The sequence below is a fragment of the Pempheris klunzingeri genome, chromosome 7, assembly GCF_042242105.1.
Source record: "Pempheris klunzingeri isolate RE-2024b chromosome 7, fPemKlu1.hap1, whole genome shotgun sequence".
NCBI lineage: Eukaryota > Metazoa > Chordata > Actinopteri > Acropomatiformes > Pempheridae > Pempheris > Pempheris klunzingeri.
In genome coordinates this window covers 9,469,926-9,484,100 of record NC_092018.1, presented here as the reverse complement: position 1 = coordinate 9,484,100, position 14,175 = coordinate 9,469,926, and the positions used below count along the sequence as shown (strand labels likewise).

General features: G+C 39.7%; 2 protein-coding genes across 2 annotated transcripts; one reads left to right on the top strand and one right to left on the bottom strand.

Moving 5' to 3' along the window:
* Positions 1-282: 282 nt before the first annotated feature.
* On the bottom strand, positions 283-9,432 carry ostf1 (osteoclast stimulating factor 1). The gene is made up of 10 exons (XM_070833110.1): positions 9,314-9,432; positions 5,214-5,260; positions 4,384-4,434; positions 4,060-4,123; positions 3,875-3,928; positions 3,630-3,737; positions 3,335-3,384; positions 2,246-2,324; positions 1,889-1,987; positions 283-1,387 (listed from the first exon to the last, which is right to left on the bottom strand). Exons 1-10 carry the CDS (start codon positions 9,345-9,347, stop codon positions 1,329-1,331), a joined length of 645 nt encoding a protein of 214 aa, XP_070689211.1. The 5' UTR covers positions 9,348-9,432; the 3' UTR covers positions 283-1,328.
* Positions 9,433-9,987: 555 nt separating this feature from the next.
* On the top strand, positions 9,988-13,971 carry nmrk1 (nicotinamide riboside kinase 1). Its single transcript, XM_070834097.1, has 8 exons — positions 9,988-10,074; positions 11,422-11,512; positions 11,620-11,668; positions 12,380-12,548; positions 12,714-12,785; positions 12,948-13,054; positions 13,244-13,327; positions 13,872-13,971. Exons 1-8 carry the CDS (start codon positions 10,046-10,048, stop codon positions 13,880-13,882), a joined length of 612 nt encoding a protein of 203 aa, XP_070690198.1. The 5' UTR covers positions 9,988-10,045; the 3' UTR covers positions 13,883-13,971.
* The last annotated feature ends 204 nt before the right edge of the window (positions 13,972-14,175 follow it).

Sequence of the window (14,175 nt, the reverse complement as noted above, 5' to 3'; positions counted from 1 at the left end):
TGTAGTGTTATTTGTATTAGAGTATTTGTTGGTGTGCAGATTAATATAAAAGTGCACAATCAGGTTACTTACTAGTACTACGTAAGTTTGTTTGTGCACATTTAGTAATTTGATGAATTTGGCTTGTGAGAAGCTTTGAGTAATTATCAGTATGACTTTTGTAGTTTGGGAAAAATCTAAATCCTTACTCTTCAATACATCCTTTTGACAGTTTTTTTCTCTGCCATATGTATGCTTTTTATTGTCAGCCTTAAAAAAAAAAAAGTCAACTCAATGTGACAATTTAAGTTAAAAATCTTTTATTGCAGCCTGAAGACGGAGCGGATATAAATCTAGAACAACATCATCTTCACAAATTCATAACCTCAGGAGAAAAATACGTTCACATTGGTTCATGACCAAAGACGCACTTACTATGTTACACATATTTAAGGCACTTTTTCTTTTTAATATAATTTGTCAGAAAGCAGCAATAAAACCAGAAATTTGCTCCCAGGATGGAAATCAAACCATTAAAAAGCATGAAAGATGAAAGAATGATATAAAGTCTGTTTTGCACAGTTAGTTAAACTGAGCTGATGAGGTCTTTCACCGTAGTAGAAATGTTTTAAAACAGACCAAAATACATGCAGTACAAATAGTAACGGGTGACTTTCATGACATTAATAGCAGTTACTTTTCCTCTATTAAGGCCGTTTATGCACATTACTGACACCCTTAATTTGTCCAAGCAGATAACAGGGAAAAGTCTCATTGGGTCCCTCAGCACACCCCATTTAAAGGGGATATATTAAAGATAAATACACATCAATACACATGTTGTATTGCCTCCCCACTGGACATAAGCATAAATTGTGCCTGTTGTGATTAAACTCCACATTGCGAGAGATAATGCGTTTCTAATTCCTTTTGGGTGATTTTGTCGTCCAGTAATTTAAGAGGAGCATTAAAACTTCACTAGACACAGACCAGATCAATCTTTTAATCTGCACTGTTTGGAAGGTGTTTCTTAGAGCTACATATATTCTGCCCCTCAGGCCACAGTGTGCAACCGATTGCTCCCAGACAAGTTCCCTACACATGGAGATGCACTTGGCAAAGCAGGTGAACTGTAACATGCATTAATTCAATGCTTTGAAATTTACACAAATGTGACGCAGAGGGCCGCGAACTGAGGTGTTTGCACAAAATAATAAGAACTAAAATGGAGTTACACTTAGAAACAGAGCAGCAAATCCATTTTAGGTCTGTGATAAATCTCTCCGGGCTCCACGACTCCACCCCCAAAACCCAACAGAAGATGGTGACCATGTTTCAATAAGGGCGGTTCAGTCCGAGTCCTCGTCGTCCAAATACTCTTCAGCGTTGCTGTGTGTGCGGGTGATGTCTGAAACAAGAGAAATACACAGTTAATGACAGGAATGTTTCCCTGTGTGTATTCATCCACAAACCCTCTTTACTTTAGATGATTAGTGGCTGGATGTTTGTTGAATCTTTGGCAGCTTAAACCCCCGAAGCATGTGTAGTTTTACATAGTTAGTTTGCAATAAATACCCTGTACAAGAGTTTTATTCATGATGTGAATGAAGTCTAATATTCTGGATCTAATGAGCACATTGCAGCTCAGCGGCTGCATGTCACAGTATCGCTAGTTGAGATAATGGACAGTCTATAGGAAGTGGTCCTTGAGTCTAATAGCCTCCCTTCCCTTTCCAGCAAGGACCTGATTTGAATCTGTTTGCCAACATGGGGCTAAACAAAATATCAATATCAAATAGTCAGCCCAGGTAGAGAGCTCAGTAAAAGCGCATATCTAAGAGTGTGTGGCCTGTCCTAGTAATACTGTATGTGAGAGTGCTGCAATACTCTTAGCGCCATCTATACTTACTGCTTCCCTGCTTCCTTTTCAGAAGTGAGGCACACTGCGGGTTGGTGGCCATCTCCAGAGCCAGCTTATTCTCATTGTTCCTGATGTCTGTCCTTGGATCTGAAACAAACACACACACACTAAATGGCTATGAACTACACACAGGAAGACACACACAAAAAAAAAAAAACTGACAGAGATAATGTGAGGACACACAAAAATGTGGAGAGTCAGCTGGTTATTGTTTCCTCAATCTGGTAGCAAATGTTCTCAGATTTGGGTTTGATCACATTTTTATGGAGCTTCCTCCTTTGTGTTTTCCCTACTGTTGTTTTTTATATCCATGTAAACAATAATGAGACTAGATACTGGACTCACTCTTGCTCAACAACATTTCCACAATGTCAGAATAACCCTTCCAGGCAGCAGCGTGCAGAACGGTGTCTCCAAGTTTATTCTGAAACACAAAACATCATCATCACTGTCAAAAACACCCTGAAAAGCAATAACTGTGTAACTCTGTATCAGAAGTAGAGCGGGTCGTCCACCAGTTGGAGGATGGTCAGTTTGATCCCGCCTCCTCCAGTCTGCGTGTCCTTCGGCACGACACCGAACCCCAATTTGCTCCTGAAGCATTTTGTGTGAATGATTAGTTCCCTTCTGTTTGTTTCACATCATTTCAGTAGCGTGTCATAGAGCCGTTACTCAGTAACGTGTGAAATAGATGAATAAGTCCAGATTGCTACATGACAAACTGTCTAGAACACTCCTTACGCACATGACACTGTATGTTTTTAGACTTTTCCCCCAACATATTCTCACTCCTTACAAACCTGGCTGAAGTTTTCTTGGAAATGCAGCAACGCCTGTATCATGTCAGATGTTCTTGTTAGAACTGTCTGATACTCCACTGACCTATCAGTGCCATTATTACCATCTGACCCATCTGAGCTCCCAGCCAAAGTGTAATGGTGCAACTGGAGTGACAATAAACATCTGGAATCTCAACGCACACTAATTAAAGCAATAACAAATAAAGCTTTAACAATCCAGGATTCAAGATGACGGAGACGCAGATGGGTGACATATTCTAAACCAAACCAAAAAAAAAGCAACATAAAGTGTCTTTGGTATATGTTGGGCTATCGTCAGTCTCCAGAACAGCTTCAAGTGGAGTGATGAGCACATTCTTTCTAAAAAAATCTTCCTTAATTAGGTGTTTTGATGAAGGTGGAGGTCATCAGACCATTGAGATGGCCCATTGCGCCCTGTATGAAAACATCATCTGTTTCTCCGCTGATTTTATCAGGTTTTTATTTTATTTTGTAACCAATCTGTATTCTGCATGAACACACACTCGGAGCGTCAGCGAGTGAGATGGACTATGAAGTCAGGTGCCACCATCTTGATGTTTATGAACCCATTTGTGAATGTGGTTCCATGTCTGAATAAGTAAACCCATCTCACCTGCTGGTTGAGCTCCACGTTGGGCTGACTCAGCAACAGCTCCACCACATCTGATACAGCGGGGTGAAAAAATAAGAACTTTGAGTGACAATTTCATGAACAATCGCGCAGGAACAATGAAGGAACGCTGTCACAGACCAAGTTCCTGTTTTTGTGTACTTCACTTCTCATGTAAAACAAATCAGCCTGTGTGTCACAGTTGAAGATTTATGAAATTACATTCAACAGTTAACCCAAAAATTTGAATACAGCAAAAAATTGCATCAGATTTTTGTTTATACGCCACAGTTATTACCTTTATGTCCTCCATGACACCCCCAGTAGAGGGCAGTGTTTCCAGCCTTATCCAGTCCATTGATTCCAACTTTGTTCTCCACACATTCTCTCAGCCAGCTCAGATTGCCTGTTTGAAGTGCACAACACACATTAAGGACACACAGAGTCGGCCGGAGAAGGTTACTAATATTGCACACAGCATTAACAGAAACAGAAAAGACATCGAGGTTGATGGGAAAACTTTCCCATTTGTGGTCGTCGCACCTCGTTTGGCTGCTTCGTGCATTGGATTGTCAATAGACTCGGCCTGCTCAGCCACTAAAACAAAGACAAAACAAGACCATCAAAGGCTGACTGATAAAGGGACAGTTACAAGAGACAAAAGTCTGCATTAAGAAACGCTTCTGTCATCACACGCTGGTAAAATAATTCAAAGTTTGTCTTCTCACCGTAGTTACTTGGAATGAGTCCTGTCCTTCCCCTGCATGTTCCCTTCCACCAGTTACTGTCACTCTAAGAATAATAGTAATAATAGTAAAACAGAAATCTTGTTTGTTTGTTTTTTTTAAATCAAAAATTACAGAGGCAAATGAGAAGAGACAAAGCAGGACAAAGCGCACCAAAATCAAGTGCAAAGCTGGCCAAAAGTGGAAAATTAACAACAAAATTACTGTAGAAGGGAGACAGAACATGCAAAGAGTGCAACGCTGAGAAGATGATTCAGGCTAAATGGGACACGACGACGGCAGCTAAATCTCTAAGGTTGTACTTACTGTGTCAGAGATGTACAAGATATCCCCCTCTTCAAAGTACAGCTCGTCTGGCTGAAAAATAAAAGCATGATGTTACTCTAGGCTCAGGACGTTTCATGCCTTCACAGTATTCTGGCCTCAGACTGACTTTTGTGTTACATTTCATCCCCCTTTCTTCCCCATCAACCTTCCCCTTTTTTCCTCCACTGTTCACCACCTGCTGACACCATCATGACTACTAAAGGTAAATGTGGTTTGACCAATAGCTGTTGATGGAGGACATTCAGTAATAGAGGAACTAGTGGCAAAGTTTGGTGGGTGATGGTTAATTACACATCTTTAGGTTTTGGAGTGTTGATCTAAACCCTAAAAGTGTACAGCTAATGAATTCTTGAGTTTTGTGTTTTGTTTTAACCACCAAAATCTAATCGGTTCATCTTTGAGTTCAAGTGGACATTTGAGCCAAATTTGAAGAAATTACAGGCATTCCTGCGACAGAGAGAGGGGGACAGACGGACGGGCTGTTGCTGGTGCGAAGGCATTATAATAAAGAAAACAAGGGCACGCCCCCACCAAGGTACATTGTAATATGTCGAATATTGCGGTTGATTTAATCCATTTATCACCGCCCCTCTGCTAATCTCAGTTTTGCCCATCTGGCAGCATACTGTATGCCTTGGTGGTCCACTACCAGAATATGTGATTTAATCGTCCTACATAATTGTTACAAAATCTGGCTAGCCTATGTGAAATTAATTCATCGATAATGAAAAAAAAAAAAAAAAAAAAAAGGTCTTAAACATTTAACTATTAGAAAATCCAACTTAGTAATAAAAAAAAAAAGCTCATACCGTTCTGGGGTCAAAGTTGAACAATGCTCTGAACACCTTGACTTGGCCTAGTAAAGAGAAAACACACAGACAGCACAGCACGTTAGATTTAGTATTTGTAGACCGTTTGCGGCACGTTAACCTCATTTCTAATAAGAGCGGTGAACAGAGCGCATTGTAATTGAGTATATAGGCATAGAAGCAGTGAAGTGAAACCCCACATGCTGCCACTTCACAGCCCTGTAGAATAACCGGCTCAGTTCCACTACAATGAGCCTGCAGGTGAGCGCAGAGTGTAACTTTAATGTGGTGAATTACTCTCATGAGAAGTACAATAAATCAGAGAAGTGTAACATCATCCGTCGCCTCACTCAGCTGCATGTAGCCCTGCCTGAGCGTTGCAACCTGCACTCGCTATTAACTGAAAATTAAACCGCCACGAGCCAGAGCCCACTGCTTCTGACGCCTGCATTCACTAAAACAACACATCACATTTAAAACATGCAGTGCAAGGACAAAAACTCATAGCTGGTCCGTGTGTGTGCAGCCCTGAGGTGGCCGCCCTCAGGGGGGCCTGTAATGTCTCTCTGTCGAGTCTGGCGTTAGCTCTGCTGCTGGAATGCTACCAGAGTGGTTGTGGCCTCAGCTGACGACTGAACTAGTTCATGGAGACCAACGGAAGAGCTCAAATAAGCAGTGGCATACTTTAAATGTATGTGCGCTATAAGTAAATATTTATATTCAGATTCCAGCACGGTGGTGTTGTAGCACTGTTACCTCACGGCAAGAAGGTTCCAGGTTTAAATCCGCTGACCGGAAGTTTTCCTGTTTTATTAGCTTTGAACCTTTCTGTGTGGAGTTTACATGCTCTCCCCGTGCTTGTGTGGGTTTTCTCTGGCTACTCCGGCTTCCTCCCACAGTAAAGACATGCAGGTTAAGTTAAGTGGTGACTCTAAATTGCCCATAGGTGTGAGTGTGAGGGTTGTCTGTCTCTATGCGTCGGCCCTGTGATTGAGGGGGCGTCAAGGACGTACCCCGCCTCTAACCCAATGTCAGCTGGGATTGGCTCCAGCCCTCCCACGACCCTTAAGGATAAGCAGAACAGACAATGGATGAATAAATATTTCTACCAACTATTGATTTTTGGGACTAAACAATGCCTGAAGCCATGTCCATGAGTTTAAAACATTCACACAAAGGTTACTGAGCTGGTTACACTGACCCTACAAGCTCTTGTTTGTAGTTAATCAGCACTAATGCAAAGATGATGCATTGTTCTCATTTGCATCAGATTTGCAGATAAACGTCACTCAGTGCTTCACTCTACTGACTTCCCTTCCAAAGACTTGTTTTGCTGTGAACACCCTTATTGGATATGTTGAGAATTTGCTCATAAACAAAAGGATCTCTTCTGGTGTTGTTTATCCTGACTTTGTTTGATCCATCTGTCTGTTTAGTTGTTTTAATCTGATTTTTCAGCCAAGTCTGAACAATGATGAAGACGCTATGTAAAGATTCCATTATGGAGTAAAATATATATATAATTTAGTGTATTTCTATTTCCCACATGCATTACTGTTTACCTACTGGTGCTTGTATTATCTGATATTTTACTTGTATATGATTTACATTTTTACTTTGCTGTTAATCATGATAATGATAATAATACATCTGCATTACTTCTCCCTCTGTAACAATGTTTATCTGTATTTTCCCTGTTAAAGAAACTAATAAATGAATAGAAAAGCATGTTCAAACATGGCCACCGTAAGCTAGAATCTGAACAGCGTGTAGTATAGATACTGTTAACTAATGAGAATCTTATTTCAACACTGATGCTCATGTATTTACCGTTATGTTACATGCATTTGATTCTAAATGTCGGACAGTTTGTAACTCCCCTCTGCCGTTGCTCAGGGTTTCTATTTAGCTAACACACTGCCTCAGTGTCTCTGAATGAGTGGGACTGAGCTGCTGCACAAACCCCACTCTGTTCGATGCAGCGAGCATGTCTACTCTGCAGGCCCGGTCATGTCGCTTAAATCACACAAAAGCCTGTGCTGACTGATCCACGTTCTCTCTGTGTTTTACAGCCTCAGGCACACACAAGGATTTATTCTTGCTAAAAAAAAAAACAGAGAGAAGAAATTTTTGTCAGTATATTTTATTTACTTGTGGGTTTTTGATGATTTCCAGCTGTGTTATTTTAGTGCAAAGTAACTCTGACAGCTCTAGTTTTGCCTCCATAAAGGAATATATCTGATCTTGGTGGGCACACAATTCCCCAGTCCTGCTCAACGCTCAACACAAGAACTGAAACATCTTAGCCTCACCATAACACGACACCAAGAGTCATTAGTCCCGAGACCTATAATGTTTTAAAACACACCCAGCTCTCTAGTGTTGTCCTCCAATTTCCTGGTTAAAAAGAACTGAAACCTGGTTCTGTTGTAAAGGAGAAAAAATTTCAGCTCACAAGCCCGTACCTGTTTAATGTGAACACAGAACGTTACATCGCTCAGGGTGTATGTGGCCAGGCAGCGCTAAGAAAAGCCAGATTCATCTAAAATTACTTCAGAGGGATGAAAAGGAGGTTTGAAGCAGGAACTTTCCCTTTAATCTCTGCACCACCACACACAGCATAAACATAGCTACTGTATGCTGCTCACGATCCAGTAAAACTCACGCAGATAGCGGATCTTCAGGTAACCTACACCTGAATTATGGGATCTTTGGTGTCTGTTGACAATGACGCCATTCATTGCCAAAAAAAAAAAAAGAGGCTGTGAACCAACCAGCCATATGTCAAGACAGATGGTCTCACCTCACAGCCGTCACAGCCAGGTGAGGTGTCATGGAGCTGCGTCATGAATAACCATGAAGAGTTTGAATGATAATGTGGCGTCCACTGTTCGAGTTTTGTGCTCAGTTTTCGCGGCGCCACAGCAAGCAGGGAAAACATGACGTAAAGATGCTCCTGTGTTTACCCCCCCATGTGGTTTCAAAGCATGTTGTTATTTTGATCAGACACGCCTATTTAGATTCTTTAACATCATGTGCTAACAGTGTTTACTTCACATGTGAAGGTGGTTCAGTTTTCTTTCTTGCTCCACACATCTGAACCTCTTTTAGGCCTCTGATGCACAAGATGTGCCCTGGAGAAATGGAGTCAGACGCCTATTTGTTTGATACAACTAAATCTAATGCAGCCCAACACGACACTGCGGCAAAAAGTCATGAAGTTTAGTTTTTGTTAAAGCTGTTTCAAAAAAGTGCTGATTCAACTTTAACCCATGTAGGAGACTGGTGCATACTGGTGCGTAAAGTTGAATGAACACCTCTACAAAACTATTTTATCAAAGACTGAACAGCATAACCTTCATGAAGGTTATAATTTAACACAGGGCTGTTGTACTACACTGCATTTAGTTTAAAAAAAAAGACCTTAAAATGTGTATTTTAGTACATTACAAAAAGTATTTCATCGTCAAGGCCATATTAGTGAAAACCACCGTGTGTGTGTGTGTTTTGCTCATTGAGTACCTAATAAACCTGTAACTGAGTGTAGGTTTTACTGCTGACATAAAGATGGTTTGTTCTTTGTTGCGTTTCACACTTGACAACATCAGTTGCACAGACACAATCTATAGGAGGGCACCAGGCTTTTGAGTAGTAGACATGTTTCCCCATCTTTGGCATGAAGTTACAAGAATAGCAACAAGAATACAGGAACTAATACTGATGTCACTGACCACCATCATCACCTCTTAACCTCCGGCCTAAAGGATGACAGCATGAGTGATGGAAATAGGGAAGTGACAGAGGCCTGCAGCTGAGAGCTGGATCCCCATGTTCAGTCAGCTTTTACCAACTCCACCGTAGCCCTGGTCCGGGCGGTAAACACAGATACTCCTATTAATCAGAGTTTATGGACTTTCTTTGCATCTGGAGATGAAAGTTTCACAGACAAACGACAGAAATCAGCCGACTTCACTCACACTAAAGAGCTCACCGCCCGCCCATTGAGCTCACATCGACAACAAGGTGTGCTGTCCTCAGAAAAGACACAGCTGAAGTTTTGGCTGAATTTGGACGATAAATCTCCATAGCGACAGTCTTACCTGGCTTGGCCGGCTTGGGAGGAGGCTTCGACATTTGCGTTGCTGTAATATTGTTGTAATATTTCAGGCAGAAACGTCGCTGGTGTGTAGGGCACTTTCCTATCACTGACAATGAGGAAGTGCAGCAACCCTGCAGGGTACGCGGAAAAGTTAAGCTGCGCATGCGCAAAGCTACTTACCATCAAACTATTTATAGATAGATAGATAGATAGATAGATTATGTGTAATATAATTTATATGTGTGTGTGTGTTTATGTGTGTGTGTATGTATATATATATGTGTGTGTGTGTGTGTGTGTGTGTGTGTGTGTGTGTATAATAAGTCTGAACTTTCTGCCACATTTATTTATTATGGTCATTTGTTGCTGTTACTTCGTAACCTATAGAGTACAGCTCTGTTGTCACACTGGAGGGTTATATATATATATATATATATATATATATATATATGTACATATAATTTTATATGTGTGTGTGTATATATATGTACATATAGTTTTATATATATATATGTGTGTGTGTGTGTGTGTGTGTGTGTCTTTTCTGAATGAGGATGTCGTGAATGACGTAGCAGCTCCATCGGCCAATCACGAGCCTCCAATAGCGGAAAAGCGTGAGTGAGCACAGAGTCCTTGCGGTATTAGCCACTGTCATGCATGTGGGCTTGTTGTAAGTCTGATTGCCACCTTTATGTTTGAAAGGCTTTGCGGTGAGCAGCCTTAACGAGCTGAAATGAAGACACTGATTGTGGGAGTTGGTGGGTGAGTAAATTAGGAGGACTGCAAACAGGACTGTGTTGTTGCCTTGGACTTTGTTTTTGTTTACCTTGGATCATTCTGCCCCCACATGGCCTGTTGGACCTCATACAGCATTTTGCACGTTTCTTTTTTTACACAACAGGGGATATAAGGTGTTTGATTCATAATTACTTTTCACTGAGCCTTTAGTTTTATTTAACCACAGACTCTGAAAAGCTTTATGTCAGTTTATTGTGTAAACGGCAACACAACAGGCCTCAGAAGGGCACCATGAAATACACTAGCCTCATGATATTAAATGACATGTTAATACTGGTTAACATGCATGCAGGGAGCCGTCACATCACTACAACATGTGACAACCATGTGGCGGCAAAGAGCTGTTTAGTTTGCAGATAAAAGTCACATGTGTCTCTGTAACAGAGTGCTGAGAGGCAGAGAGAAATCAAATTATTCAGCTTTTTGTTTTTTCTTCTGGCAATAATTCACTGTACAGACCAGGAGCTGGTAAATGTTGTGAAATGAAAGGCTTAGCAATTGTAATTGTAAATGCAAAGTATTCAGTATTCTGAGTATTTCCTGTGTCAAATTAACTGAGACTAGTCTTTGACTGAAATGTTGCCTTTTCAATTGATTTAGTGCTAACAGTGTGCAGGAATTCTTTGCTGTCTTTAATAATATTTCCTAAAGTGACTTGTGTTCGAATCCTAACTTACCAGGCTGAAAGAAGCCAGTCTGGATTAACGTGTGTTGCACTTCACACTAAACATTGATGTTTGATATTAAAATTTAATTAGTTGTATCAAAAATATATTCTGACTGTGACATTTTACAATAATAAAAAAAAACAATTTAAACTGTCTTTTACATAAACAAACATCACATAAAAGTTTGATAGGGCTCCTGATTGATTTTATTTTTCATAAACAAACATCACATAAAAGTTTGATAGGGCTCCTGATTGATTTTTTTTTTCCTAATAATTGCGAGAGATAAGATATGAACCATTTCACAGTTAAGAAATAAATGTTTGCCATGTACATGACATGTACGGCAACACTGATAAATTTGCAATAAATAAATCATCATATCAGCGTGACTATTTCTCAGTGAGGCTCAAACTGAGAAGTCAAACCACCAGAGGTCAGCAAAACCAAGATTTGCTGCTGCTAAATTGCTCTTAAAAGGTCTTTTAAAGGTTATTGTTTGTAAGTACGAAGTTATCCACATCAAGGGAGCTGATTTCACTCAGTTGACTATTCTGACGCAGGTCGGTAAAAGAATCAAAGAATCATTTTAATGGTATTTGTGCACTTTTTTAAAAGTGTCTTTAAACTGTTTTTCTTTCAGGATGACCAATGGAGGAAAATCTACTGTTGCTCAGAGTCTACACCAACTGATACCCAACAGCTGCATCATCGCACAGGATTCATATTTTAAGGTGGATTACGAGGCCTTTTTTCAAGATCATATCATTGCTGTTACACTTTGGAAGTTATGTTGGAAATTTGAGAGCTTGAGTGACACAGTGGCTGCTCTTTTCTTCAGGATGATTCTGTGTTACCAGAGGACAGCAATGGGTTTAAGCAATATGACAGTAAGGACAATTATTTACATGAGGCCATGAAGGTTTTAGACTGGATTTAGACCAATTAGATGCAAGTAAACTATATTCAGTCCATTCTGCAGTGTGACCTTAAATAATTATTTGATCCAGTTATAGAAAACAAATCCTCCCGAAACTCCTAATCGCACAGTAACACTGTTTAAAAACAGCTATTGAAAACTTATTTGCTTAATTGAATATTTGGACCCACTCTACTGTGCTGTGACGATATCTTTCTGTTCTCTAATCAGCCAAACGAGGACAATTTGATCACATCAAGACATTTTTAGTGTGGCCGTAGTCCATCCATGTGAAAATGTTGGATAGATTTATGGATGGATGGATTTTTTTCTCTGAAAATGTAGGAAGCTGAAGCAACCTGGGGAGGTTATAAAAATGTGAAAATGATAGATATTTAATTCACTAGTTCCAACATATTTAAAATGGGTCAAGAAATAAAGAAGAAAAAGATTTCAGAGATGTTTGAAACAAATATACAAATAAACTGAGTAACTTTAACTGAATAAATACAACATCCCAACAATTTAAAGCATTCTAGGGCTACAAATATGGATTATTTTGCTTGTACTTATGCTTTAAAATGTAATGCTCATTACAATTTCCCAGAGCCCAAAGTGAAAAATTATACTTTCACTTTTGCCCCTCGGCAAAGAAAATCCTTTTCATTGTGTTCCGTTTAAGTGCTCGAGGCGCTCCACATGGACACGATGCTGAGTGAGGTCGACTCTTGGCGAAGAGATCCCGCAACGTTCCTGAGGCGGCGAGGCCTGAGCCCAGAGCACACCGCACCATCCGTCGGTCAGGAGGTGTATGTGCTGATAGTAGAAGGCTTCCTCATTTTCAACTACAGGTGCACGGCAGAGTTACTGTGTTTACTGTGCTTCATATTTTCACATGAAATCTTCAGAGTTTTATTCCAAAATGAGAGATAATTTTAATAAATGAACAGTAATGCGACATTTCTAGTCATAATGCTGTAACTCGCTGATGGTTTTATCCTGTTTTACACTTCCAGACCTCTGAATGAGCTTTTTGACATCAGATACTTCCTGGAAATACCTTATGATGTCTGCAAGAAGAGACGAAGGTGTCAGATTTTATCATCTATTTATCTGTTTGTGTATTATCTGCTCTGTTTTGCCTTTTTATGGATTCTGTTTCCATTTAATTTCCCTTTTTTTGTGTTTGAGCTGCATTCATATTTTGAAATGTGTTCATATTTTGACCTCTGTTGCTGTCTTTGATTCAGTTCGAGGGTGTACGTGCCTCCTGATCCTCCTGGTTACTTCGATGGACACGTGTGGCCAATGTACCTGAAGAACCGCCTGGAGATGGAGAGCATTGTGTCTGGAAACAGTGAGTGTCGGGTGGAAAATGCCAAGTATACAGGATGTGATGAAAAAAAACTGTGATTTAGTAAAGCGGTTGGTTGAGACCTCGAAAATGCTGATAAATAATAATAATAAACTGCAACTGAAGCAGATTTATGTGCTTGGATAATAAAATAAATGACGTCCTCATGTTGAATATCTGTTGTTTTTTTAGTATTTCTAGATGGAGTGAAGCCAAAGGAAGAGCTGCTGGCTGTTGTTTCTGAAGATGTTCGTCAGGAAATAGAAAAGCTCAGGGGTATGTGTAAATGTCTTTTTCAAAGATTTACTACATTTTATGTCTAGTCAGATATCTCTGGAGCTGCCTCACATCCATTCATAGATTATTTGTTATTGGTTTTTTGCAGCTGTGATTGCATTGTGGGACGATAGTGTGAATCTACAGCACCTTCACAAATCAAGTGTTTTTAGTACAGATACTGACATTTTAATGGTTATCCTTTGCAGTGTGAGCACACCACATACATTAAACCTGCTAGAATTAATATACAGGATTGAATTGGGGTATACAGTAGTTGCCCTGTAGCTTGAATAGATAATAATGTGAATATTTCTGTGAATACATAATATCTGTCAGTGGAGCAGATGTGAAATGAAGACGGACCGTTTTCAGCAACATTTTAACTAAACCTAAAAAGTTATTTTCAATTTCTCACATCAACAAAAATTGTATCAAAGTCATTCAAAATTTAAAAAGTCTTTCAAAAATATGAATATTAACTTGAGTATAGACAAACAGGCTAAACCTAAACCTAACTTTGTTTCGTTTATTTTGATTTCAGAGAAAGACTGAAATGGTCGGAGTTTTATTTGTTTACCTTTTTGAAGATGGAGACTGCTGCTTCCATGGATGTCAGGAAAGTTAATTTTTTTGGACTAATGTGTGACTTAATGAGCTAAACCAAGTATTTCTTTGGTCCTGTGTAAATATTTTTACTATGTAATAACTACAATAGCTAATATAGTTCATATATTTACAGTAGTTAATATTGTAGCATCTGACCTTGTCCAGTTGGAGACTGGACAGAGAACACAAGAATCACAGTGAACCCGACGTCTTTGAAAAACTGTTCATTAGCCAGTCAA